Source organism: Antechinus flavipes, chromosome 3 (assembly GCF_016432865.1).
Source record: "Antechinus flavipes isolate AdamAnt ecotype Samford, QLD, Australia chromosome 3, AdamAnt_v2, whole genome shotgun sequence".
Taxonomy (NCBI): domain Eukaryota; kingdom Metazoa; phylum Chordata; class Mammalia; order Dasyuromorphia; family Dasyuridae; genus Antechinus; species Antechinus flavipes.
The window spans coordinates 520693136-520719904 of record NC_067400.1 but is presented as its reverse complement, the minus strand read 5'-3'; the positions used below and the strand labels follow the sequence as shown (position 1 = coordinate 520719904).

Sequence of the window (26769 nt, the reverse complement as noted above, 5' to 3'; positions counted from 1 at the left end):
CAAAACCCATCAGGAAGAGATAAAAAGAGAAAATCCACTTAAAATAATTGCAGACTACAGTATAAAATACTAGAAGGTCTACTTCTAAGACAAACCCAGGGATTAGATGTGTATGTGAACACTATTACAATGCACTTTTCACAGTTTAAAGATAGCTAAACAAATGGAAAAACATTAATATCTTATGAAAGGGCTGAAACAATATAATAAAAAAGACAATTTTACCTAAATTAATTTGCTTATTCAGTGCCATACCAACTAAAATACCAAAGAATCAATTTGTAAAACTAGAAAAAATAGTAACAAAAAAATTTGGGGGATGATAACTAAACATTTGATAAAAATTTCTTGAAAAACTGGAAAGCAGTTTGGGAGGAACTAGGCATAAACCAGCATTTCATACTATATATAAAGATAAGGTCAAAATGGATAAATAATTTAGACATAAAAGTGGGATAGTTTTAGTAAATTAAGGAAAGCACAGGAAAATGTACCTGTCAGATCTATAGATAAGGAAAGACTTTCTGACTAAACAAGAGATAGAGATTACAAGAAGTAAAATACATAATTTTGATTACACAAAATTAAAAAAATGTTTTGCACAAACAAAATTAATGCAGCCAAAATTAGAAGGAAAACAGAAAACTGGGGGGTAGGGGTGGGAGAGAATGTTAAAGCAAATTTCTCTGATAAAGACCTAATTTCTCAAAGTGGTAAAAATGAAAACAAATTTATAAAAATAAGAGCCATTCCCTACTTCATAAATGATCAAAAGATGTGGACAGGCAGTTTTCAGAAGAAGAAATCAAAATTATCAATAGTCACATGAAATAATGTTCTAAATCATTACTGATTAGAGAAATGCACATTAAAACAGTTCTGAGACACCACATCACCCCTATCAAACTAACATGACAGAAAAAGGAAAATGACAAATGTTGGAGGGAATGTGGAAAAATCAGGCTACTAGTACAATATTGGTGGAGTTGTGAACTGATCCAACCATTTTTGGAGAACAATTTAACTAGAAAATTATAAAATTATAAAACTGTGCATATCTACTGATAAGTCAAAGGAGTGAAAATGGAGGGGATACCTGTCCTGGGGAATGACTGAACAAGTTGTTATATATAAACTATAGTGGAATACTATTAGGTTCTAAGAAATGATGAGCATGATGTTTTCAGAAAAACCTGGGAAAACTCATGAACTGATGTAAAGTGAAATGAATAAAACCAGGGAAACATTGTACACAATAACAATACTGTAAGACTGTTTAATTGTGAAAGATTTAACTACTCTGCTTAAGATAAATTATCCAAGGCAGTTTCAAAAAACTCATGATGAAAAATGCCATCCAACTCCAGAGAGAGAACTGATAAACTCTGAATGCAGATAGAAGCATATTTTTAAAATTTATTATATTTTTATTGTTTTATTTTGTTTTCTTTTACAACATGGCTAATATATAAATATGTTTTGCATGACCTCCCATGTATAATTAAATCCAATTGCTTGCCTTCTCAAGTTGGGGGGAGGAAAAGAAGACTTCGGTAAAGAATTTGGAACTCAAAATTTTAAAAAATTGTTAAAATTTTTTTACATGTAACAAAATAAACAAAAATAATTTAAAGAAAAACCACTGAGTTATCTTAAAAAGACATTGATTTTCTCTGACCCAAGGAAGCAAGGAGGATAGACCATGGGAATTCTTAGAAACGAGGGGATTAGACTTGAGGTTCCCAAACTGTGCCACCCAGTAAACTCACAAGGGTATAGCAGTATATTTAATTTTTTTAACTAACCATTTAATAAATAGTACCATTAATGTATTTCGTTTGGCCTGATTGTCACTGTGAACAAGTATGTCTTTGTAAAAACACTAAAGGTACCTTGAAAGGAGAAAGTGTGGAAACCTCTGGATTGGGTTCAATAATTGCTGTTTTGTTTATGTATGATCTATGACCTAGGAGTCCCACATCTCTGTACTTCCTCCTCTGTAAAATGGGAAATAACACACCAAGAGCATCTACCTCAAAGGACTTTTGCAAAGTCTTTTGCAATATATACAATATATACAGACTGCTTCCCAAAGCCTTAATGAACTTTAGAAATTTGACATTCTTTTCATCAATCTCAGAGTTCCAGGACCCCTAGACTGGCTCACAACAAGGTGTGTGTGTCAATGAGATAGAAAGCCTTCACAAGGAAGGACCTGGACCACGTCAAGGTGCCTTACCTCTTGCTGATGCGATATTCCACTTGTTGCTGTTTCTCCCCAGAGGCCACCACTGACCGTTGCAGCTGACATGGAGAAGAGGGAAGAAAGTAGGAGGCAGAGGTCACAATGCAAAGGGAAGATGCCCATGGGCTTCTGGAGACACGCATATATCACAGAATCACACAGATGGGCACGGTAAAGTGGTCAGAAGTCACTTGGGTTCACATTACTAGTTGGTGTGAACTCGATCAAGTCAATGATCATTCTGAGCCTCATCTGTCAAATGAGAATAATAATCCTAGAACTACCATTTAGAGGAGACAGTTTTGTAAGCTGCAAAGCACTGAAGCAATGGGAGGTGCTATTCTACACCCGAGCTACCTAGAACAAATGACTTATCCAGGCTATGACACTTCAATTCAACAAATGTCCATGAAGCTCCTACTATGTACCAGGCATTAACCAAAATGCTAGGAATAAGACAAAAAAATTCATGTCCTCAAGGAACTTACACGGAAACAACCTTATGCAAATAAGCTAATACTAAATATATATAAATACAATGCATTTTATTCCATCTGATGGGTTCACATATACAAGTCCATGAACTTTCATTTTCTCTCTCCTTGGTGGTTCATGTGTTTAATACTAACATGCCTTCAAAATGTTTCTTAAGATGACTTCTTATCCTAAGCATCCATTTTTAAAATGCGAAGCTACTCAATCCCTATGACATCATTTACTGAATGTTTCTTTCCTTCCAGTTTAAAGCATTTTCAAGACTTGCCTTCATTTCTTACATTACTTTTAAGTTAAGAACCGATTATTATCTCCAGACTCTCCCATTTAGGAACCTTGGAGACTGTACTCTCCTGCCCTTATCTGCTGACTCACCATCCCTAACACCATTTCTCACTCCATTCCCTTAACACCCAGTGGCAAATGGTACTTACTTAGCACAGTGCTAGGCACATGTTAGCTAAATCAGAGAATTAGCAGCGCAGAGAGCACTAGATATGAAGTGCAAAGACCTGGACTCTCATCTTGGCTCTGTCAATGATAAGCTGCATGATTTTGGGCAAATCATATTGTCTCCCTGATCTCACTGTAAAATGGGAACAACAATCCAACTAAAAGATTAAAAAAAAAAATCCTAATTATGTGCAAAGCCCTGTACTAGATAACAAGGACACAGAGATTAGGGCTGGAATTGACATAGTCCTCAACCAACTAGCAGGGGGAACACGAAGCTCAAAATCCAGGAGAGGAGTGATATGCATGCAAAGAACTATAATACATGTTAGAAAATGAATAAGTATATAGGAGAAGTTGGAGTAATTTGACAAATCTGAGGAGAGGAATCATTAATGGCTGGGGAATAGGGGTGGGTGACAATGAACTCTATATGCAGGAGGCAGTACCTGAGCTGGGCCTTGAAGAAGAAAAAGGATGTCACTAAGTGGAAATGGGAATCATATTTCCATAATAGATTAGAAGCACCATGAAGGCAGGGACTGTCTTATCTAGACTTTGAATCTCCCTAAGCACAAATATAGGATTTTGCACACAGTATGCATTTGTTTCTTGAATATAACTCGATGTAATTATAATGACCAAGTTTGTTCTTGTAGGAGAAATGAGAAAAGGCTCTTTCCTCCCTCATTGCAGAGGTAGGGATATTCTAGGTTGTAGAACCTGCATATGCTGTCAAATTCGGCGGATAGATTGATTAGTTTTGCTGAAAAGAAAATTTTTTTTGGTTATAAGCAATGGCTCTCTAGATAGGAAAAGAGAAAGGATATATGGATGCATATAATAATTTTTTTTTATTATGAACTTAATTTTCAACAAAAACAAACATTTTAACACAAATAAAAGAACAATAAGTTTGTATTAGAAACTGAATTTCTATTATTCAGTTTATTAAGAAATGCATATATACTTTATATATTTGTTGCTATGTATTTATTATATAATTATGTATATTTATAATTATGTGTAATATAATTATAATTCTATATGACATATGTAATATAATAGGTAGTGCAATGGATAGAGACCAGGCTTGGAGTTAGTGGTTCAAATCTAATCTCAAACACTAGCTGTGTGACTGGGAAAATTACTTAATCTCTATTCCCTCATCTATAAAATGGGGACAGTAAGAGCACCTACTTTCCAAGGTTGTTACAAGGATCAACTGAAATGCTATTTCTAAAAGGCTTAGCACAGTACCTGGCACATAGTAGGTGGCCTATAAATATTAACTATAAATAAATATACAAATATATTTATATAGATATACACAAATGCATGAATATATACATGTAAGCTATATTTCACACAGAGAATTTTAGTTAGAAAGGACTTCAGGAGTCATCTAGTCTGATTTTTGCTACAGCCTATCAACAAATGGTCATTCACCCTTTCTTTGGATGATCTTTATTGAAGGATAGCTCATTATCTCCTGGAGTTCCATTGCTCATTGAGACAACTCTGGCTGTTAGGAAGTTTTTCCTGACAACAAGCTTACAGTTGTGTCTTCTTGGTACCTTCCCCTACCTGGTTTTGCCCACCCAAGCTGAGGAGGACAAATCTAATCCCTGTTCCTATGTGATATGTCTTTAAGTGCTTGAAGGCAGCTATCACATGGTTCTCCACCCCATCTCCATCCTCTGGCCCTAGCTTTCTGGGGATTAAACACTCCCAGTTCCTTCTATTCCATCGTCTGAGGTGAACCCATCACCATTTTGGGATGTCTTCCTGTAGACATTTTCCCAGATTATCAACATCCTTTCTCCACTGTGGCTCTCTAAGCTCAATCTACTCCTTCCCAACCCTCAAATCTGTACTCCTGTTAAGCACAGGGGACACTCACCCAGGGTGCTGCAAACCCCCTAATCTTCTGGGCCTCAGAGTCGCTGACAAAGTCATGGTAGAGGACAATGTAGGGCTCCAGGTGGAGTACCTCCTTCCGGACAGGCTGGAGCAGCAGATAGGGGCTGGCATTGGTCTCGTAGGTGCAGTAGAGACTGGGGATCTGGTAGTGAGTGGGCTAGGAGAGAAAGAGAAGTAGCAGTGTGAGAGAGGAAGGGACCCAGGAACAAGCCCAGCAGCAGTAAGTGCTAAGGCCCCTAAAGACAGAGATATGGAGCCATAGGCTGCACCAGCTGGCTCTGCCTCTGTCCAAAGAGGCTTTAATCATTCATACTGAGTCCAGTTCCCTTTCTAGGACTCCTCTGGGGATAGTGACTTGGCCACAAAGTCATAGAACATCAGAAATAAAAAGAACCTTGGAGGATTCCAATCTAACTCCAGTCCCACCACAGTTAGTGCCTTCACTCTAGGATTATCTCCCATTTACACTGGGTATGTCTTGTCTGTACATAGTTATTTGCAGGCTATCTCCTCCATCAAGGAGTTCCTTGAAGTTAGGAACTGTTTTTGTTTCTCTTTGTATCCCCAGTACTTAGCATCATGCCTAGTATACAGTAGATGCTTAATAAATGTTCAATGACTCACCAACAGACTAGCAGGAGTCTCCTCTATATCATCACCAAAAAGTAGTCATTAAGCTTCTGCTTAAAGACTCCTAGTGACAGGAAGCTTGCTGCCTTCTGAAATAGCCTTCTAATCTAAGTCAATTTAACAAACATTTATTAAGCACCTATTATATATAAGGCACTATCTATGCAGGCACTTCAACACAGAGACAAAGCAAACAAAAATCCAATCCCTGCCCTCAAGAAGGTTGTATTTTATTGTTGGGATAGAGTAGGTAAGTGGAGAAGTATACACACACATACACACACACACACACACACACACACACACACACACCCCATAATTTGGGGATAGATGAGTACTAATAACAAGGAGAATAAGAAGCATTTCTGATAGGATAAAGCAGAGGGTAAGCCTTATGGACACTCTCCAATTGTCAATCTCCTTTCTATCATATAAAGCCCAGGACTGGAGATGATACTTTCTTGTCTTCCCATAGATATGCTGCCCCTTAACTCCAGCTAAAATTTCATTGTCTTAAAAAACTCCCCAAACTCCTATGTTATACCATTGACTCCTATTATTTCATTCTTAGTCTTGTCTCTGCCTCTACTTTTTTGAATAGAAATTTATTCTGAAATTCTGTGGGCTCTTATCTCCATTTTGGGGAGCAGTACCTGGGAACCCAAGGTCTGGCACAATCCTTCATAGGTGTCCCTTGTCTGCAGATGGGGGACATTAGGTCTCTTGATGGCCACCTCAGGTCCTGTCACACTGGATTTTTCTTCCAACAATCTTTCATATTTCCGTATATTTCTAGCTATCCTCTTGTTATCTGGATCTGAAAGAAGGATCACAGGGAATTATAATAGTCAGCACTCCCATTTTTACAGTGCTCTGTCCATCTATCTATCCATCCATCCATCTATCTATCTAATCTATCTATCATCTATTTATCCATCCATTCATCTATCTCTCTACCTTTTGTTATTATTTTTTCTAGTTCTATAGATAATTTTTTTGACAGCTAATATTTTATTTAAAATTTTTGAATCAATATCATTAGGGAAATTAGCCAATCTATCTATCTATTTCTTTACCTATCTGGCTATCTAGCTATCTAGCTATCTACTTATTTTTCTATCCATCCATCCATCTAACAATCAATCTATCCATTCACCTATCAAAGATCCTACAATCATAAATTTAGAGATTTAAATAAATTTTTATGTGAATTTTGTGGTCTTCTAGTAGAATTCCCTAATTTTACAGTTAGGAAACAGGTCTGGAAAGTTGAAAGGGTTAGCCCAAAGTCACAGAGGTAGTAAATGGCAGAATCAAGTTTGGCCCCCAGGACCTCTCACTGCAAATCTAGAATTGTCTTTTTTTGACACTCAAAGATATTGTGAAGGAGGTTGTTATCCTCATTTTACAAAAGAAAAAAAAAAAGAAGCTCGCAGTAGATGATTGACTTGCTTAAGTGTTGGAGCAAGGAATTAAGCTCTTATTTTCCAACTTTAGGTCAAACCCTTTTACGTGGGCTAAGCAGCATCTCATCAGTTTCACATAGTTACCATAGTGATTGACTAAGGTTTTGATGTTTCAATGCATTTTTGGCAGCCTCTGCTAGCAGGTAATTGGTGTAGTGGGAATTATTCTAGACTGGGAACTAGAAGTCCAAGGTACAGTTCTAGCCTCTGCAATTTCCAATCCAATTGGTTGTGTGAGCCATGTTAGAAATTCACCTCCTCTCTCTGAGTTTCAATCTGCCATCCAATTTGTGCAACCTGGGCAGGCTCACTGTACTGAAAAGAGCCTTAAATTAGGCACATATAATGTTTATATAAAACTTAACTATTATAATTAGCCATGGTTACACAGATGGTGAGAAACCTCGAGGGTCTTCCTCTTCCAGATTTATTTATTTATTTTTATTTGAGTAGGTAGAGGAGGCCATTTTTGGCCTCATTTCTTAGCTAGCTGTAATTACTGAACAGATGTTGCCTCAGTCAAAGTGAGAGATTGTTAAAGACTTTAGCTTAAAAAGGCCTAAGTCTCCTCCTGCATTCAGGCCCATTTCCATTCATCCTGATCTATATCTGGCCACTGGACCCAGATGGCTCTGGGGAGTGTGGGGGGGAAGTGAGGCAGATGACTCTACACAGCTCTGCCTCACTTAAATTCTATTCACTTGCAGGTAATAGCATCACCTCCATGATGTCATGGTCCTTTTCAAGAATAAAGGAGAAATGACAATAACATACAGAGTCAGGATTCCAACTTCTGCCTCCATCAGAGCTCTTTCCACTGTAATAAATGCAAAACTCTAGGAAATTCTGGAAGCTGAGTTCCAGGCTCTGAGTACTCCAGAACTCTTGGACTTAAAAGAGCATGGGTTTAGAATGGGAAGAGATGAAAGATGTTACTTAAAACAAGATCAGAGTAGTTATTTGTGGATCTCTCCTGTTGTTTACTTGTGTCTGATAAAGAGGGACACATAGCCAGAATTTGTTAGAAATGAGACTTGAATGCAAGTCTTTTTTTCTCCAGGCTGGCTCACTAACCCTTATGAAATGCTACCTTTCCGGGATTTTAGTTAGACAATGAATACATATAGCTCCCATCTGTACATCTATATAGATATCTCTTGCAGTTTTTTTTTTTCAGTCATGTCTGATTCTTTGTGACCTCATTTGGGGTTTTCTTGGCAAAGATACTGGAGTGGTTTGCCATTTCCTTCTCCAGCTCATTTTACAGATAAGGAAATAAGGCAAACAGGATTAAGGGATTTGGCTAAGATCACATAGCTAGTGTTTGAGGCCATATCTATATATGTGAGCCTTGAACCTATGGGTGAGTCAGAAGTGAGCCTGGAACATAGGTCTACTTGACTCCAAAGCAGGTTCATCTTTTCTTATGGCATGCTACATTTCAGAGGTTACATTAGATAATGAATAGTAATTGCTCCAGTGTCTCTGTCACATTCCTCTCAACAAGCCTAAGAGGCAGGCAAGTTAGGTGTTAGTCCTCCCCTTTTTATAGGTAAAGAAACTGAGACTCAAGGTCACATGATTTCAAGCTACAAGAACTTGTTAGCATTTTATAAGGGAGGAGCCTGAACCTTAGAAATATTAATTGGCGTGTCCAAAATCAAATAGGTAAATATCAGAGGCAAGATTTGCTCCCACTTCCCTGATTCCTAGAGGCAGTGTTTTTCCCTTGGGTCTCAGACCCAAATCTCTTGACTCACGGTCCAGTATTCTTTCATCTCCATCCTGAGGGCTCTTGAAGTGGTACCAACGATGGACCATCCTCATTTAAGAGCTCAGAGCTGAACTCCACAGCTGGACAGTTCAAGGCACAGAAACACAGAAAGACAGGTGGGATTCAAAGAAAAAAAAATGATTTCCTTAGGTAAACAGTGAGAGCAGATCCTGTGGAGTTTTTCTCCTTCAAACACAGCTCCCATTGATGCTTCTCAGATCCAGATCAGTTTCCAAATCTCTGGCCTCTAAAATGTCTCTGAATTTGGCCTCTGTTCTCCTCTCTACTCTACCCCACCCCCAAACTTGCTTCATACCTCAGTCACCACTGAGGTCTCACTACAGGGGTACAGGGAAGGGGAAAGGGGAGCTTCCTTCCTTAACAATTACAAACTTAAAAAAACAAAGTATGCTCCAATCTGTTGACATACTGGTACATATGACTTGGAATGAACATAATAAGAAAATTAAGAACATGTGTCCAAAACAGAAAAATTAAGTAATTGCTATCTTCAATTCCTACATTCAGTGTAGGAAGATGAAAAATAGCCAAGAATTCTGGAATCCTAGAATCAAAAGCCACAGTAAAGTCGGTGTGGGGTAGAATGTGTTCCTGGGGCCAGTATGCCCAGCTCAGGTCCAGTTCTAACAGTTCCTGTGTGACCTATGTTAGTATCTTAAATTGGAGAAGTAGAAAAAAGATGGGACCTGGAGCCACTCAATTCCTAGCTCCATAATTGACTGTTTGTGTGCCTCAGACAAATTACTTAACCCCTGAGCCTTAGTTTCTTCCTCTGTAGCATAAAGGCATTGAATGAGGTCCTCTCTAGAATCCCTCCTTTCTTACTGGAAATCCATGAACCCTAGAAGCTACAGTTTATCAATCTGTAACAGTGTCAAGCCTGCTTCACAATGAGGTTGTACAAATACTGTAAGTGTTAAAAGTGGTGTTACAATGTGCATTTATTTGTATCGCTACCTACGTCAATATATTAAAGGTAACATGCCATAATGGTTACATCACTGACCTCAGACTCAAAAAGACCTTAATTCAAATTCCACTTCTGACATATACAAGTCACTCTTGTCTAGCTAGGCAAGGCACTCTATCGAAACCATAAGCCATCCAAATTATAAATAGTAGAGAAGGAAATAATCTTCTTTCACAAAGAGAATTTCGTTATAGCGAGCTTCCTACTCTGAAGTCAAAAATCCCAACCTCACCTATGTATTATTACTACAATATCCCTGACATAGGCTCAGTCTAATTGGTCAACTCCTGTTCCAGGGAGCTCCTTACTTCCCCAGACACTTTTGGCCAGGAATAGAAAATTTCCAGCAAACCAGTGGCTTTTTGCTGTCATTACGTACCATAGCGAAGGAACTCTCTGGAGAGACTGAGGGCGTAAGAAACATTTCCTGCCTATGACAAAGAGGGAACAATATGATTAGTTGAATCTCTCAGGCATGCCAAACACCAGCAATAATAACTTTTTCTATACTGTTTTATGATTCACAAAGTATTTTACCTATTACCCCATGAAGGAGATGATAAGAATTATTATCCCCATTTCACAGATGAGGAAAATAAGTGCCCGGGATCAGGCAGTACCAGGGTGTCAAGCCAGTATTTGAACTCTAGAGATCAGCATTCTTTCCCCTATATCATACTAAGTCTTCTAAGTCAACACCTCCAATGTACTCCTCCCCACAGGTAAACAAGGAAGCTCATTGAGATGGACAGCATAGACCAGAAATGGAGACGTTTGTTACAATCCAGAACTTGCCAGCACCTCAATGTGTGGTCCTGGGAAAATCATTGTTTCCCCATGTACATGAGGATTGAATGCACAAAGAGTGAAAATAGAACTAACAGAACAAAATACACAATAACTAAATGCTGCAAATAAGACGTTCATCAAGAGGAAGCTGAACAATTGTGATGTGTTTGATGTTCAGGCACCAAATAAACCAAAAATTGGGCTTTAGTCATGTGAAGAATTCACAGTGGCCATTCTCTCTGGCAAAAGGACATTTATTTAGGAGAAAAGATAACAGACAAAATGAAGAGATAAAATGGACACCAAGAGTGGTAAATATGAAATAGAGTTGGGGAGAGCAATTGGGGGAGGGTAGGGAGTAAGAAGAAAGACACTATGAGCCATGGGGAAGGAGTGAGGAGAAAGATACCATGAGGCAGAATGCCATGGCAGACTAACCCCAAAGGGACTGAGCAAATGGCATGGGCCATGGGCAGATTTAAGGGAAATTTAATCTCAAGGATTTGAACTTGGACTTCTGACTGGACACAGGAAGGAGTCCATCCGGGACTTCCACAGAGGGTGGGATTATAAGGTTAAACTGATCCCCATCAGTGATCTTTCCTTATTGCATCAGGGAGTAATTTTATTAGTACTTAAAGAGCATTCAGTACTCTTCCAACCCTACCTAGTGACCCAGGACCTTATATCTTGGAAAGTTTGGGGAAAAAAAAAGATCCTAGAGAACAGATTATAATACCTGCTATGTGCCAGGCTCTGTACTAAGCATATTACAAATATTATCTCATTTGACATTCACAACAACTCTGGGAGGGAGATGTGATAAGAAATTGAGGCAAAACCATACTATCTCAATCAATACTCACAACAATCTTGGGAGGTAGGAGCCACTGTCACCACCATTTTACAGTGAAATTTAAGAGACTTGCCCAGAGCCATATAGCTTATAAGTATCTGAAGTCACATTTGAACTCAGGTCTTCTTGAACCAAGCCCAGAACTCTATCTGCTACACCACTTAGCCACCCTCTCATCAGGGCAGAATGTTAATTACATTGTCAAAGTGCTTATGTGGAGTTCAATATGAAAATGAATAAGATATATATTTTTAAACTACATTGAGAACTTAAAGTGAGCCAAGTCACACTTTAGGGACTATACTTTTCAAATATAGCCTTTTTTTCTTTTCCTTTTTAGTTTCTGAGACAAATTTTTAAAAAAATCAATTAAAATGGAACTTGCTCTGAGAATTTCAGAATCTAAGCACAAACCCTCAAAGAACATTTATTTAATCTAACTCATATCCAGTAGAAATTCTCTCTATAGTGTTACTTTGTCAAGGGATCATTCAGCCCTTGTTTGGAGACTAACCTGAGGAGTTTCCACTGAAAGGAACTTCCTACCTCCCAAGATAGCTCATTTCATTTTGGATATAATTCTAATTTTTAGGAAGCTTTTTCTCACTTTGAACCTAATATCCCTCTCTGCAACCTTCACCCATATATCTGCACCCATAGCCAAACAGAACTAAGCCCATTTCTCTTTCATGACCATCCCTTCAGTTAAGACAGCTCTTCTCTATCTCATCTTCCCTGGACTGAACATTCCCAGACTTGCTATTTCCTTATATCTCCAAAAGTGAGGAATTTGTGCATGAGAAGAGAAATATTTCCATAATGGTATCATACAAATAAAGAACTTCCCACCCATTTTCCTGGAACTGAAAGCAGTTCTGTCTGGTTTTGTCCTAATATTTTATTCCATCCTCCTTCAGCCTGGTCAAGGATGAAATGAAGCCCTGATTTCAGCAAACTCTGCAGGTCAAAGGAGCTATATATTTTCGCTTCCAGATCTTGCTATAAAGATCAGGATGTGGGATATTTGAGACAGTTTTAGGGCTGGCCAATATTTGCCAAATAGCTATTCAAAGACCACATTTTTTAAAAATCAGTTTTCTTGTGCAGCATGATAGTTGTGGAAATAAGTATAGAAGAACTGCACATGTTTAACATATATTGGCTGACTTACCATCTAAGAGATGAGGTGGGGGGGGCAGGGAGAGAGAAAAAATTTTGGAACACAAAGGTTTTGCAAGGGTTAATGTTGAAAACTAACCGTGCATATATTTTGAAAATAAAAAGCCTTAAAAAAAAATCAGGATACATGTTCTTTCTTCTAGTATTTGTTTTAAATAACTCATTTAAAATTCTGTCATAGGCTTTTATTTTTACTCTGCAGATATTTTCCTTTAACAACATCCTCTCCTCCCCACTCCAATCCTTCCTTATAAAAACAACAACAATAAAATTCAAATAAAGGTAACAGAGGCAAAGATCATTTTTGACTATCTCTAAAGAGGAGAGGAAGACATGTGCCTTAAGCAGTCCTCCAGGATTAGGGTATTCTTTAGGGTATTCTTTCTTTCTTTCTTTCTTTCTTTTTTTTTTTTTTTTTTTTTTTTTTTTTTGCTGAGGCAAGTAAGTGACTTGCCCAGGTCAAACAGTTAGAAAGTATTAAGTATCTGAGGTCTGATTTGAACTCAGGTCCTCCTGATTTCAGGGCTAGTACTTTATCTACTGTGCCACCTAGCTGCCCCTAGGGTATTCTTTCTTAAGAACAAAAGAGATATGTTCTTGAATATCTCAGTCTATATTTCTATTGGATGTGTAATTACACTTATTATAAACTCTCTGTTCTAAATACTGGACTTTGCCTTCAGAAAAAATCTTTTAATGACTCCAAATTCTCCCTGAAAGAAAAGTCCATATTTTTAAATATCACTATTATATTCATTTTGATTAGTTACATATCATAGATTACTATATTTTTAAAAGAAGTTTATTATGAGTATCACTCAAACAACAATGGACAGATCCATGATGAGGGTGGATATATTATAATAAATGACAAGAAACTATGAAAAAGAACCAACATAAAGGATATTAAAATTATATATACATATGAAAAGCTAGTGGAAAGTCCATGTACTCCCTTGTACCTGTAATATCAAGTGAAACTATGAAAGATCTATTTATGTTATATGAACAAACTGGGGTAAACTTAGAGAATGATTTGGATAAGGGTCACCTGAATGAGCCGGGATGTATAGGTTGCTATTGGTATCACTGAAAAAAGCATCCTCTTTGAGGTCACAGTTCCATTTGAGAATTGCACAAACAAAATCAATGCAAGTAGAATAAGAAGATAAACTACTGAGTGGAAAAATATTTGCTTGAAATATCTGATATCCAAGATATATAAGAAATTGGCATATAGTCTTTCCTTCATTCCCTCTCTCTCTTCTTCCTTCCCTCTTTCCCACCCCTCTCTCCTTTCTAATATGACTAAGAACCATCACAATAGATAAATGGTCAAATGATATGAACAAATAGTTTTCAAAAAATAAATAGAAAATATGAATAACTATATGAAAACATATTGCAAATCATTAATAAGAGAAATGCACATTTAAAAACTCTGAAGAATCCCCCAACATTCATCAAATTGGCAAAAATGATAAAAGATGGAAATAGCCTATGTTGGAAGAACCTTGGAAAGACAGGCAGATTAATATAATGTTGAGGCACCTAGGACTGGTTTAATTATTCTGAAAAACAATTTGAGTTATGCTTCAAAATTAACTAAACTGTTTGTAATGTTTGACCCAATAATACCACTTTTGGACATATAACCCAAAGAGATCAAAAATGGAAAATTAGATTTTCAGTGGAATACTTAAATTTTATTTTTAGACATAAATATAAGATATATTAAAAAGTAGGTGCTTAATAAATGTTTGCCTGCCTACTTGACTGCTGAAGTAATGCAAAAGGAAGAAAGTAGAGCCAGAAGAATTTTCACACTAACTGAATGAATAAATACTGTTTTTGTTTATTCAACCAGTCTGTATACACTGAATGCATGGTGCTAGATTTTGAGGAAAGATACAAAATTTAGCTAAAATTAAGCTCTTTTAGTAGTAGCAAAGTAGGGCAGACTAGGGATAGGGTGGGGTGGGATTCCATCTATTAGGGAATGACTAAACAAATTATGATACATGAATATAATACAATATCACTGTGCTATAGAAATGATGAAATTGCCAGTTTCAGACAAACTTGTGAAGACTTTTACAATTGGATGCAGAATGATGTTAGAAGAAACAAGAAAACTATTTATATGATAACATAACATTACAAGAAAAATAATTTCAAAATACTTGATAATTTTGGTCATTGCCACCTCTGATTCCAAAGCACTGATAATAAAACATGGTCCCTAACTCTTGACAGAAAAGTGATAGAATCAAGATGAAGAATCAGACAAACAATTTTGAATTCAGCCAACAGGAGAAATTGTTTTGCTTGACTTGTTATAAGGGCTTTATTTTTCTTTTCTTTTTTTTTTTTCTATTGAGAAATAGGAAAGGATAGGAAGAGAAAGGGAAGCAAAACAAAATGAAAAGAAAAGGTCACTGAGGTATGGTTTTTAACCGAATAAAGGAATAAAAGGAAAGTCTGAGGAACAGTACAACTTTGAAAGCCACAGTTTTTTTTTTGTTTTTTTTTTTTTTTACTTAAGCAAAAAGCAAGTTGTACATAACAAAGATCTATCTAGAACTTGTTGTACAATACTCTTTTTTTTTAGTTTACTATGCATATGGAAACGCCTCTATTGTTTGTTAAATTCAGAATTTAAAACAGATTTAATTCAGATGTTTTCCTCGCCTCCTTGAAGTTCATGCTTCAGAGATGGGCTGCACTAAATGATCCCTGAAAACCCTTACCCCTAACAGTCTGATTCCCTCTGTCCCATCTATGCTCCTACCTGGAAATAAGCAAAAGCTAAGTAGTCCAGAGCATCTTCTAGGCTCCCTTCATCCTCTGTATTCCATTCCCCATAGGAGCCTCGGAAGAGGCTGACGGCCACTTCCAGCCATGTGATGGCATGATAGTAATCGCCCATGTCATAGGCTACCTACAAGGAAGCAGAAAAGTCACCATAAAGGCCTCACCACTACCACCACTCCCAGCCACCTCCACAAGTAAGGAAACAACATAGAAACTCAAGAGATAAGGGAGCCTCTTGATTTGCCATGGAAATTCGTATCATCACCAACTTTCAAGCCAAAGCTAAGTGGAAGGACTCATAGCATTGGAAAGGACACTGACCTTGAGAGTTAGTAGATCTAGGTTAGAGTACTGAATCTGCAACTTACCAAATGTTTGTTGGTTGGTTGTTGGTTTTATATTGGATAAATAACCTGATTTCTCTAAGCCTTAGTTTATTCAATAGGAAAAGGAGTATTTGTACTATTTTTTTTATTGTGAGAATCAAATGAAAAGTATTTTATAAACATTTATTTCTTTAATGCTTCATTACTTGACTAATTACTTAACTAAAATATTATTTCTGGTTCATGGCATATTTCAATATATCTGACCATACTAGAAAAACTTTGGGTCTGAAGACCAGTCTAGCTAAGTTCAGAGAGCCTCATAACCAGGTTTGCCATAGAAGCAGATCTCAAAGACCATCTACTAAGTTTGGGAACAATACATTAAAGCTTCAAGGTTGAAGGGCAGTACCCACACCTGCACCATTATAAATTCTTAAATGATGAGGAATATGGCAAGTTGGTGACACAATGGATAAGAGAGCTGGGATCAATCCATAGTCATGTAGACCTGAGTTAAAATCTAGCCTTACACACTTATTAGCTGTGTGATCTTGGGCAAGTGATTTAACCTCTGTCTGCTCAATTTCCAATTGTAAAATGGTGATAATAATAGTCCCCTGTCTCTCACAATTGTTGTAAGGATCAAATGGGTTAATATTTGTAAAGTGCTTGGCAAATAGTAGATATTTAATAAATACTTGTTTCCTATAAATGCTAGCTATTATTATATAATAATATTATTTTATATATTATATTATACATATCATATAACATATGTGGTAGTATATTTATTCATATATAATATATATATCATATGATATATATGGTAGTATATATATATGTATATATATATAATTAACAAGGATTTATCTCCTCTCTCCAAAAATTGAACAACAACAAAAAAGAAAAAAATTATTATTAGACTTTTGGGATACCCCATAGATCATAAAGTATGCAAGGGAAATGTAAATCATGTATTAAATGTGGTCCTGGGAAGGCAAGATCATTTCTAGCTGGTAGGATAAGGGAAGGCCTCTTGATGGAGGACACATCAGAACTGAGTCTTGAAGGATGGGTAGGCTTTCAGCCTTCAGAAACTGAAGGAGTATATTCTTAGCTTATAAAAGGAATGGACAAATATACAGAGTCTCCAATTGGAAATAAGAAACAATGGCAATTCAGATTCTCTAGAACATTAAGGTCAGGAGGAGATAAAAATCTGGGATAAGACTTAACCCCAAATTGAAGGACCAGAAACATCAGGGAAAATAAGAACTAGATTTGGTAAGCAATGGGGAACCTAAGCAGGGACTTGAGCAGATGAGCGATAACCACATCTGTGCCTTAGTAAATTATTCAGGTGGTGATACACAGGATTATTTGGAGTAGGGAGAGAATGGAGGACAGAAGATTTGTTAGGAGATCATTGCCATAATCTAGGCAGATGTAACAAAGGCTTGGACTAAGACAGAGGCTGCGGGAATTACCAAGGAGGAGACATGAAAGGGTTTCCGTCCAGCGTAATATTTGGAGGTGCTCTAACTCAATAGATTAATTAATGAATGGATTGTATATGTAGTGACAAGAATATTTGAGTTTAAACCTTGCTCCAGTAAATATTAGTTCTGTGATCTTGTACAAATCTGAGTCTCAATCTCTTCTTTGATAGCAATTAGATTTGGACTGTCTACTTCAAAGGATAAGTGACAGGGAAAACCTTTTATAAACCTAATTAAATGTTACAAAACTGGGAACTATTTTTAGTTCCTATATTACCTTTGCCACTAACTCAAAGTGTGAGGCTCTATGCCTCAGTTTCCCTGGTCATAGGGTGGGAAGTGAGGTAAACCAACAAAAAATGACTGTGTAGGTTGTTCTGCCAAAGAAACAGTTTTAAGTCAGAAACGGTTCCATGTGGTTTCTAGGAAATGACCCACTGAAAGGAGAACATCTGGCTTTGGTTATTGAGAGGTCCCTTCCTGTTGGTGTTACATATGTTATAGCCATACAGAAGAGCACAGAAAGCCTGCTTTGAATTTAAACTAGCCACAGACATGCCTTTCTGAGCTCTGATTCCTGATTTTCCTGAGCAACAATTCAACATGATGAGTGTATAGTGTAGTGAGCCCTTGGTTAGATCTTTGAATCTTCCAAAGGAGGGTGCCCACTGAAGGGACTGTGGGACATCCCACCTGAACCATCTCCTTTAGCATGGAGAACACCTCTTTGTTATGAAGAATGGCATCTCCCTAAATCACACTCCTCCAATTCCCTGATCAGGTTACTCCTCTGCTCAAGTGCTTTGCTGTGGAGAGAAAAGGGAATGTCTGGCCAGCATCAGACTCTCTCTGAGAGAAAAATACATTAAATCCCAGCCAAGTGCAGGCTTTTGCTGATGGGAAACCCACTCCCGATGGGGCAGTCCAGCCCAGTTCTCAATCAGGAAAGGTTTTCTTTTTGTTGAGTTAAAACTTACCTCCCTCTATGTCCCCTCTACTGTTCTGGGTTCTGTGCTCTGAAGCCAAGAAGACTGTCTCAGTCTTGGCCCTTCTGATATTTGAAGAAAATCATCATATTCCTCACCAATTTTCTTTAAGTCACCTCTTCCAACTGATCCTCCTAGTGCCTAGTCCCATTCCCATCATGGATGGCTTCACTGGGCCTTCTTAAGGAGCTGAATACCTTTACCTTTCCCACGTGGAAGCAATCATCTGCTGAGAGGGGAAAAACCTGGCTGGGCCTGTATATGTCAGTGACATCAGAGCCTGTGACTCTCTGAAAAGCCCCACGTGCTAATCCTTTCACACTCAGCATATACACATCCTGCAGACGCATCAAGGCCCGGGCTGCTCCCTCCAGGTCCTCAAAGGCTGGGAGGTCCTGCTCCACTTTCACGTAGCCATCCTTCAAAGCTGCAAAATATAAAAAGATGAATTCATTCATCTGACATTCACGGAGTACCTACTGCATATGAACATAATGTTATCCCCACCCAAGGAAATTCAGGGAATGTCAGTTCTATGAGAACATCAGAGCTGGGAGGGACTTTAAACTGCAGAATATCACAGCTGGAAGGGGCCTTAGAATATGGAATGTCAGAGTCGGGACAGGCTTTAGAACACGGAATGTCAGGCTGGAAAGGGCTTAGAATATAGAATGTGGGAGCTAGAAGGGGTCTTAAAATGTCAACAGGCAATCACAACATCATAAGACTTATGTGAAAACCAGGTTTATTACAAGAGGAATTAACATTCATGTGGAACCCAAAGAGTTCATAATCTATACAGAAGTTTGCATATTTAGGACAATACAATAAAAAGAGGAGAAAGCCCAAATTTCCACCTAAAGGGGCATGGCATAGGAGGAGGAAAGATGCTGTAAAGATGGGAAAAGGGGAACTTCTCCCAATGGGGAGGAGTAATGTGATGGCAAAAGTGACATTCTTTTCTCTTGGGAACTGCTAGAATCTGAAGATAGGATGATCTGCTTATCTATAAGGATCCCAACTGCACAAGTAATTTCTCAGCCCAGTATAGATTAATTGGCATCTGTGACTCCCAAGGACACAGAGGGAGTCCGGTTGGGATGCAAAAAACAAATTATATCAGCTATTGATGCTGAGGGGTTGCTTCATCCTTGACACATTCAGGGCCTCCTGTATGCTTTGTGTCCAGTGCTTCTAGAAAACATGATAACCCAGAAAGATGAATTCAGGGAATCTCTTAACAATCCCTTAACAAAACCTAGAATGACAGAGCTGAGAGGGACCTTAGAGTCCAAAATGTCAGAGCTGGGGGGTGATCTTAAAACACAGAATGTGAGAGCTAGAGGGGGACTTTAAACTATAGAATTTCAGAAATGAGAGAAGCCTTAGAACACTTTTAGATGAGAAAGTGAGACCTAGAAAAAGGGAAATGGCATTCACAAGGTATGTCAGTGTGACCAGCCTGAGATACTAGTATGACTAGTAAGTTACAGAATCAGTTCTTGAACCCAGATTCCCTGAAGCTCACACAGATGTCAGGGATTGTTTAGTACCAAACTGGGTCTTACTATACCATTATTCCAATTCCAGATGTCAAGTCTTAAGAAAGCTGTACCACAATCCCCTAACTTCTTAAAGATGTATAATTCTTTGATCAATGTCTACTTTCTGAAGAGAGAGACAAAGATAGAGAGAGAGAGAGAGACAGAGAGCAGAGACAAACAGAGACAGAAACACACAAAGCAAGATGAAGAAAGAGAGACAGAGAGCCACAGAGACAGAAGGAAATACAGATACAGAGAAAGACAAATACAAACATACAGATGGATGTAGAAAGAGAAAGAGAGAAAAACACACACAGAGACACACAGAAAGATTAAAAAGCTTAAGAATTCCCCTGACTTATGGCAGGATCCTTTTTTCATTTTTCAATTTATGAGGATCAAACACCTGTCCCTTTATAACATTCCTTTTCTCTCTGTCCCATCTGTCTCATCAGGGGGGCCTTGCAGTCAATCTCCTCCATCATCATCACAGTTGCATTACATTGTGTCCTGCTTTCATATTTTATATGCCTTTTGTGCAATTGAGAGGAACCACAGCCAGGTAGCTGGACAGCTGCTCTCAGAGCAAGGAAACCTGGCTTCCAGGCCTACCTTTAACACATGCTGATTGTGATACTGTAGGCAAGTCTCTTAACCTCTCAGGGTCTTCTAACATTGGAAGTTATCAAGGAGATGCCGACCTGTCCTGGAAGAGGGTGTTTCCTTCTTTAGGAGCTTCCTATGCCAATAAAATGACAGGCCAAGTTTCTAATAGACTTTTGTGTCATTATAATATTCTACTGTACTACTGTATTATTTAAAAATTCAACCGAAGTTTAATCAATGCTTATTGTGAGCAGAGTACTGTGCTGGGAACGGAAGGACATCAGCCCAAGTCCCTGTTCTCTGGAAACTCACTGTTTAGTCAGACATAAACTCAAATAATTCTAATATGCAACATTAGATACTGAGTGCATTAAAGAATTATCAGGAATGTACTATGTAAGGTCTGAGGAGGAAGGCCATTAATGACAAGGAAGGAGCAGGGAGGAGAGGACAGAAAGGAACCAGGGACTTTCTAGGAGACAAAATCCTTGGGTTTGGCTTTAACCAAGGAGATTTGAAGGATAGGAAGAAGGAAGGGGATACCATGCTATAGGTGCATAAAGTATTAACATCATGAGCAAAAACAGCAAGGCAGAAGGTTGCCTGGAATATTTGGGGAACAAAATAGCCTCATATAACTGGATAGTGTGGAAGTGAGTAATGTGGGAGAATAATTAGGTAGTTATGGAGAATCTTCCATACCAGGTAAAGAAAATAGTCTGAGTTTTAAATAAAGGATCAGGAAGCTACTCAAGATTTTTGAGCAGTGGAACAACATTCCTTGGTCCATGCATGAGAAAAGTTATTTGGAAAATCCAAAAGATGGATTGGTGGAGGAGAGAGTGAAAGGAGAAGACCTATTAGGGAGTTATTTCTATAGTCCAGAAGATAGTAATGGGGACTGTTCTAGAGTCAGGATGGTATGGAAAAGCTATAACTCTGATTTTTGTAATTGTCAAGATAATATGTGCAATGAATATACTAAAAATATGGATTTCTTAAAGCTTTTTTCTGGCCTAGGAGTCAGCACCTTACAACGCAGCTTGAAATGATCAATCAGTTCTTGACAACCTTCTCCTGTGTATGTTAAGTCAAGTGTATCAAAAATTGCCAAACATGTTTCCACAACAGGGGTCTGTTCTTGTCCCTCTTCAAGTAATGATCCTGAGATATGAAACCATTACTTAAGAATTGTTCCCAGAACACCCACATTGTCCCTCACTCACAGGCTTGTCATGGGAAATCACTCAGGCCTTGAAAATGATCTTATTGTAACCTACTTTCCTCTTCTCTTCCCACTTATAATTTGAGTATAAAACCTCTACCTTTCTTCACCAGGAGATGTCTCCTGCCCAAAAGAACTTCCAGTTTGCAAACTGTATTCCTCACTCTGAAAGTAATTAAACTGCTACTTGATTTCTAAAATCTCACTCTAGGCCTGCTTTGTGTGGCTCCTGCTATTCACAGTTTAGAGATCAAGATGGTAAAATTCTGTTAACAGTAGAAATCATGGAGGGAAAGATGAAAATTAGATATATTTCAAATTAGAAAGAGCTAGGACTTGATAAATGATTTAATATGAGAGGTGAGGAAAGAGGAAAATCCCAAGGTTACAAATGAAGAGATAGAAGGAGAAGTAGATTTAGGAAAAAAGATGATAAACTTAACTTTGTTCATGTTGAAGAGGCAGTACTGTACCATAGTACAGTGTTCCACAGAGAAGGGACTTGGGTTCAAATTTCACCTCTGATACTTACTACCTGCATGACTTTGTGACCTATGTCTTTACTTTCTAATGTGTAAAATGGAGAAGCTGACACAGATAACCGCTAAGATCCCTTCTAGCTCTACACTTATAATAAAGTAGATAAAGAGTAAGGCTTGGAGTTAGGAGGACCTGAGTTCAAATCTGGCTTCAGATACTACCTGCGTGATCCTGGACAAGTCATTTCATCTTGATTGTCTCAATTTACTCATCTAAAATGAGCTGGAGTAGGAAATAGCAAACCAATCTTTGCCAAGAAATCCCAAATTGGGTCATACAGAGTCAAATATGATTGAACAATAACCACCTGAGAAATATGGATCTGAAGTTCACAAGAGAGGTCAAGTCTAGAGGAAATGATTTGGGAGTCAACTGTATAGAAGTCAAGGGAATCAACGAGACTTCCAAGAGAAAAAGTGCAAGAAGAGAAGAGAAGAGCCTTTGGGCACATCTACTTTTGGTGTTGAGAAAAATGAGTGGAGCACAGGTAAAGAAAAGAAGCAAAGGGCAGCTGGTATGGAACACAAGCAGCCTGCAAGACAATTTCCCAGGAAGGTGCTAGAGAGGGCAAGGGGTAGCCATGGGAATGACCAATAGTAGGGATGTGTTCTAGTGTTAAATATGGACAAGAGAATCCACAAGAAGGATTTCAAAGCTGTCCTTCTATGTGAGAAAAAGAAGTATAGAGATGGCAGGGGAGTCATTGATTCTGAGGATAAACTAGAAGGATAGGCCCAAGGGATAGATAAGAAAATGTTGAACATCACACACACAATAATCATTCTGACACTTAGTGACTTCAAGTTTGCAAAGTGTTTTACATACATAATTTTATTTGAGCCTTAAGACAGCCCTGGGAGGTAATTACTACAAGTTAGGTGACTCTAGACAAGTAATAACACACTTTTACTTCAGCTTCCTCAACTAATAATTGTTAGCATTTATATAGGATATCTGAAAAGTCTTAGTGTCGTTGGAAGTCATGAAAGCTTAATAGTTTTTGAATAGCTATCAAAGGTTAACATGATCATAAGACTTTTGGGGACATCCTATGTAGCACTTTAATATGCTAAGTCATTTTATTCTCACAATAACCCTGAGGGATAGTGCTAATAATATCCCCATTTTACAGATGGAAGGAAATAATCACCTTTGCCCATCTTACTTCATTTTATTGTTGGGAAGAATGTTCTTTGTAAATCATAGTTGCTGAGTTTTGTGTTTCTATCCAGGCTCTAAAGGAGAATGTTATTAAGGGGGCAGATGAGGATAGATCATGCCCAGGGCTTTCTCCCAGTCCTTCCCCTTTTTTACCCCATAATTAACTAAGATTAACTTGAATAGACAGTCACTAACTACAGTACTCCATTTACATCCTCTCTATCCTTGCCCATCCTTCTTCATTGCATAAGGTGACCCAGGGTTCAAACAAACTAAGCCAGGAGGGTCTGGAAAGTTAGAAAGGCTTCCTTTATAGGTCAAGAAGTCTGGTTATGGATCCTGGGGCTGTCACTAAACACCAGCTTAGATAAATGTGGAGAAGGGATCACCACAGGGAGGAAGAAAGGGAAAAGTACTGAGAGACCTAGATTCAAATACCAACTCTACTACTTCATACTTGTGTGATCTTGGACAAGTGATTCCCTCTCTCTGAGCCTCAGTTTCTACATCTACATCTATCCACAAGGTGGATAGTAATAGCACTTCCCTCCTAGGGCTGTTATGAGGATCAAATGGGATAATAATTATAAAGTGCTCATAGCACGGTATCTGGCACAAAGTAAGTGCTAAATAAACTATTGCTATTATTATTATTATTATTATTAAATTGGGTTCTGAGTGCCATTATAACTTTACATATATGATCCTTTCTTATTTGTTTCTTCTTATTAGGTTAATAGCTCCCTGGTGGCTCCAATTGGAAAATGACATAGGTTCAAAAATGTATAGCCAGAAGGAACTTCATAGGTTACCTAATCTACTCTTATCATTTTACCCAATAAAGAAACCAAATCCCAGAAACCTGAAGTAATCTTCCCCCAAATAGTGACAAAGCCAAGATTAGAAATCATTTTTCCTGATTCGAAATCCATCATCTCTTCCATTGTCCAGTCCCACACCATTCTGAGATTCTTCCTCCAGGGCTCATAGGTCCAATGTCCAATTCTAGATTCATCTCCACCAAAAATGAAGCTTCCTAACTACTTAGATAGAGGCTTTGGGTGCTAGGCCCATATTATCCAATCAATTACTTAGCTAACTCATTTTTAAGCATGTCCCCTTTCCACACCCCTCAGTGGGGAGTTTTTTCTTTAATAATAAGAATTATCAGATGCAATGTGTTCTCTTCCCACCCCCATCACCTTAAGATGACAAAAAAAAAAAAAAAAGAAAAGAAAAGAAAAGAAAAAAGATGTTATCCAAACAAGGGAGGCAGAACAGGCAGAAGATACCATCAATAATCCCAGAGAGAGCATCAACAAACAGAAGCAGAAAGAGCCCAGTCCTCTAGCTGATCTTCCCCCAATTGGCTCTTTAAAAAAAAACAAGTCAATTTTATTTTGCTTTCAGATTCACACTTTCTTTCTCTCTTCTCCACTTTGAAAAAGAAAAGCAAAACCTTGTTACAAACATGTATAATCAAGCAAAACAAATTCCCAAATTATCTAGGTTAAAAAAAAAAAGCCCTCATCTGTATTCTGATTCAGTCACTTCTTTATTTAGAGGTGAATAGCATTCTTCAATATAAATTCTCTGATAATTGTGGTTGGTCACTCACTATGCTTAATTAGCTCTTTTGCTTCGGTGAGTGTGCTGAGAGAAAGGAGAACAATGGAGATAGGGGACAGCTCTTCCTGGCAAAACAAGGTAGTTCCAGGGCGTCGTTACCTGGATGTCTTTCTTTGTGTCTATGCTAGTGTTCCCCTGGAACACACGCACCCTTGGGGAAAATCCCCACACTGGGCTGTGCTTCAAGTTGCCTGAGGTATCAGCCCTGTAACCTTGACAGCATATTCTGGGCGCCAACTCTTGTCTTGGAGGGGATTAGTAATTAGTAGTCAGCGGACCCTGGAAGTCATGGTTCTGGAGTGGGACCCCCCAAGTCATGGTTCTGGGATGGGACCCTGACAAACTGGGATGGACGGCCTCGGGTTTATCAATATTAATCAATAGAATCTCTCCCAACCTCTGCCCATCCCCTCTCAGTACCTCTTATGTTCTCACTGGCTTCCAGGCTGTACACAACATTCCTCCAATCAGACTGTAGCCGCTTAATAAGGGTGTAGGCCAGCAGAGGATTGCCCACAGGGGTGGCTGACCCCTTATGCAAAGAGAGGACCTTGTTGTAGAACCTGCAAGACAGGAGAACAGTGACCTCTCCCCTTTCTTCCCCTACAATCATGGCGGTAAAGGAGGAATTGCCTAGTTTCTGAGGCTTTAAACACAATAAGACAAAATGCCACGTTCTGTTCTCAACACCAGATCATAGAAACTCAAAGACAACTGGTAAGGGACCAAGAAGTGGGGGAAAGGCGGATCTGGGAGATCTGAACACAGACCTAAAATCAAGGGACTGGAAGTTCTAGCTTCAACCCTGCTACCGGGGCTCACATCACAATATCCAAAGTGAGTTAGGTGATGGGACATCCCAGTGTTCCCTGTCTGGCTCAGGTCCCTTTTGAAGTATCCAATCCAATAATTCAATAGACATTTATTAATTACAATTATATGCTAGTCAATGAAGGTTAGAGAGCCACCATCAGAATCAGGAAGACTTGGATTCAAGTCCTACATCTGACACATAGTAATCATATGACCCTCAATAAGTCATTTAACCTCTCCTCAACTCTCTAAGATTGTAAGTGCTAAGTAGGGTATTGATCTGCATTGGAGGAAAAATTTCCTTCACTAATGAAATCACTTGACTCATCTTTGTACAGATAAAAAAATGCACCAAGCCATGGGTTAGGGGCTAAAAATACAGTGGAATGGAAGATGTGACACTCTTGGGATTGTTACTCTATTTCAGTGCTTGGAACCTCTTGGCTTCCAGCAAACTTCCTATATTCCCTTTTCAATATGAAGGTAAATAAATTATAGAATGTCCCATGGATGTAAGAAATGCAATAAAAAGATTCATTTCAAAAGACAATATAGTTATTTACCAGAATCTCCCTATATCCTTTGACAAGCTTTTAATAGCCCAGGTTGAAAATCCCTGACTTACCTTTAAAGACAAATATAATAACATGTAATGGGACAAAGGGGAGAGCCATAGTGTTCTATGGCATCCCATCTGGCTCTCGTGGTGTCCCATCTGGATCCCACATCTTAGGAAGGACCCTGGCAATTCTGTGGGTGTTCAGGACTGGAGATCATGTATTACCAGTTTGGATGACTCTGGGCTAGTCATCTAAACTCTCT

The 26769-nt window shown here is 38.3% G+C and overlaps 1 protein-coding gene across 1 annotated transcript in view; it reads right to left on the bottom strand.

Moving 5' to 3' along the window:
- P4HA3 (prolyl 4-hydroxylase subunit alpha 3) overlaps nucleotides 1-26769 on the bottom strand; it is a 51698-nt gene that overhangs the window by 12898 nt on the left and 12031 nt on the right. Inside the window, exons 2-8 of the mRNA XM_051987124.1 lie at nucleotides 25555-25697; nucleotides 18633-18856; nucleotides 15593-15742; nucleotides 10357-10408; nucleotides 6400-6563; nucleotides 5097-5273; nucleotides 2240-2304 (exon numbers count right to left, since the gene is read on the bottom strand). Coding sequence (XP_051843084.1) covers nucleotides 2240-2304; nucleotides 5097-5273; nucleotides 6400-6563; nucleotides 10357-10408; nucleotides 15593-15742; nucleotides 18633-18856; nucleotides 25555-25697 — 975 coding nt within the window. The remainder of the gene's footprint in view (nucleotides 1-2239; nucleotides 2305-5096; nucleotides 5274-6399; nucleotides 6564-10356; nucleotides 10409-15592; nucleotides 15743-18632; nucleotides 18857-25554; nucleotides 25698-26769) is intronic.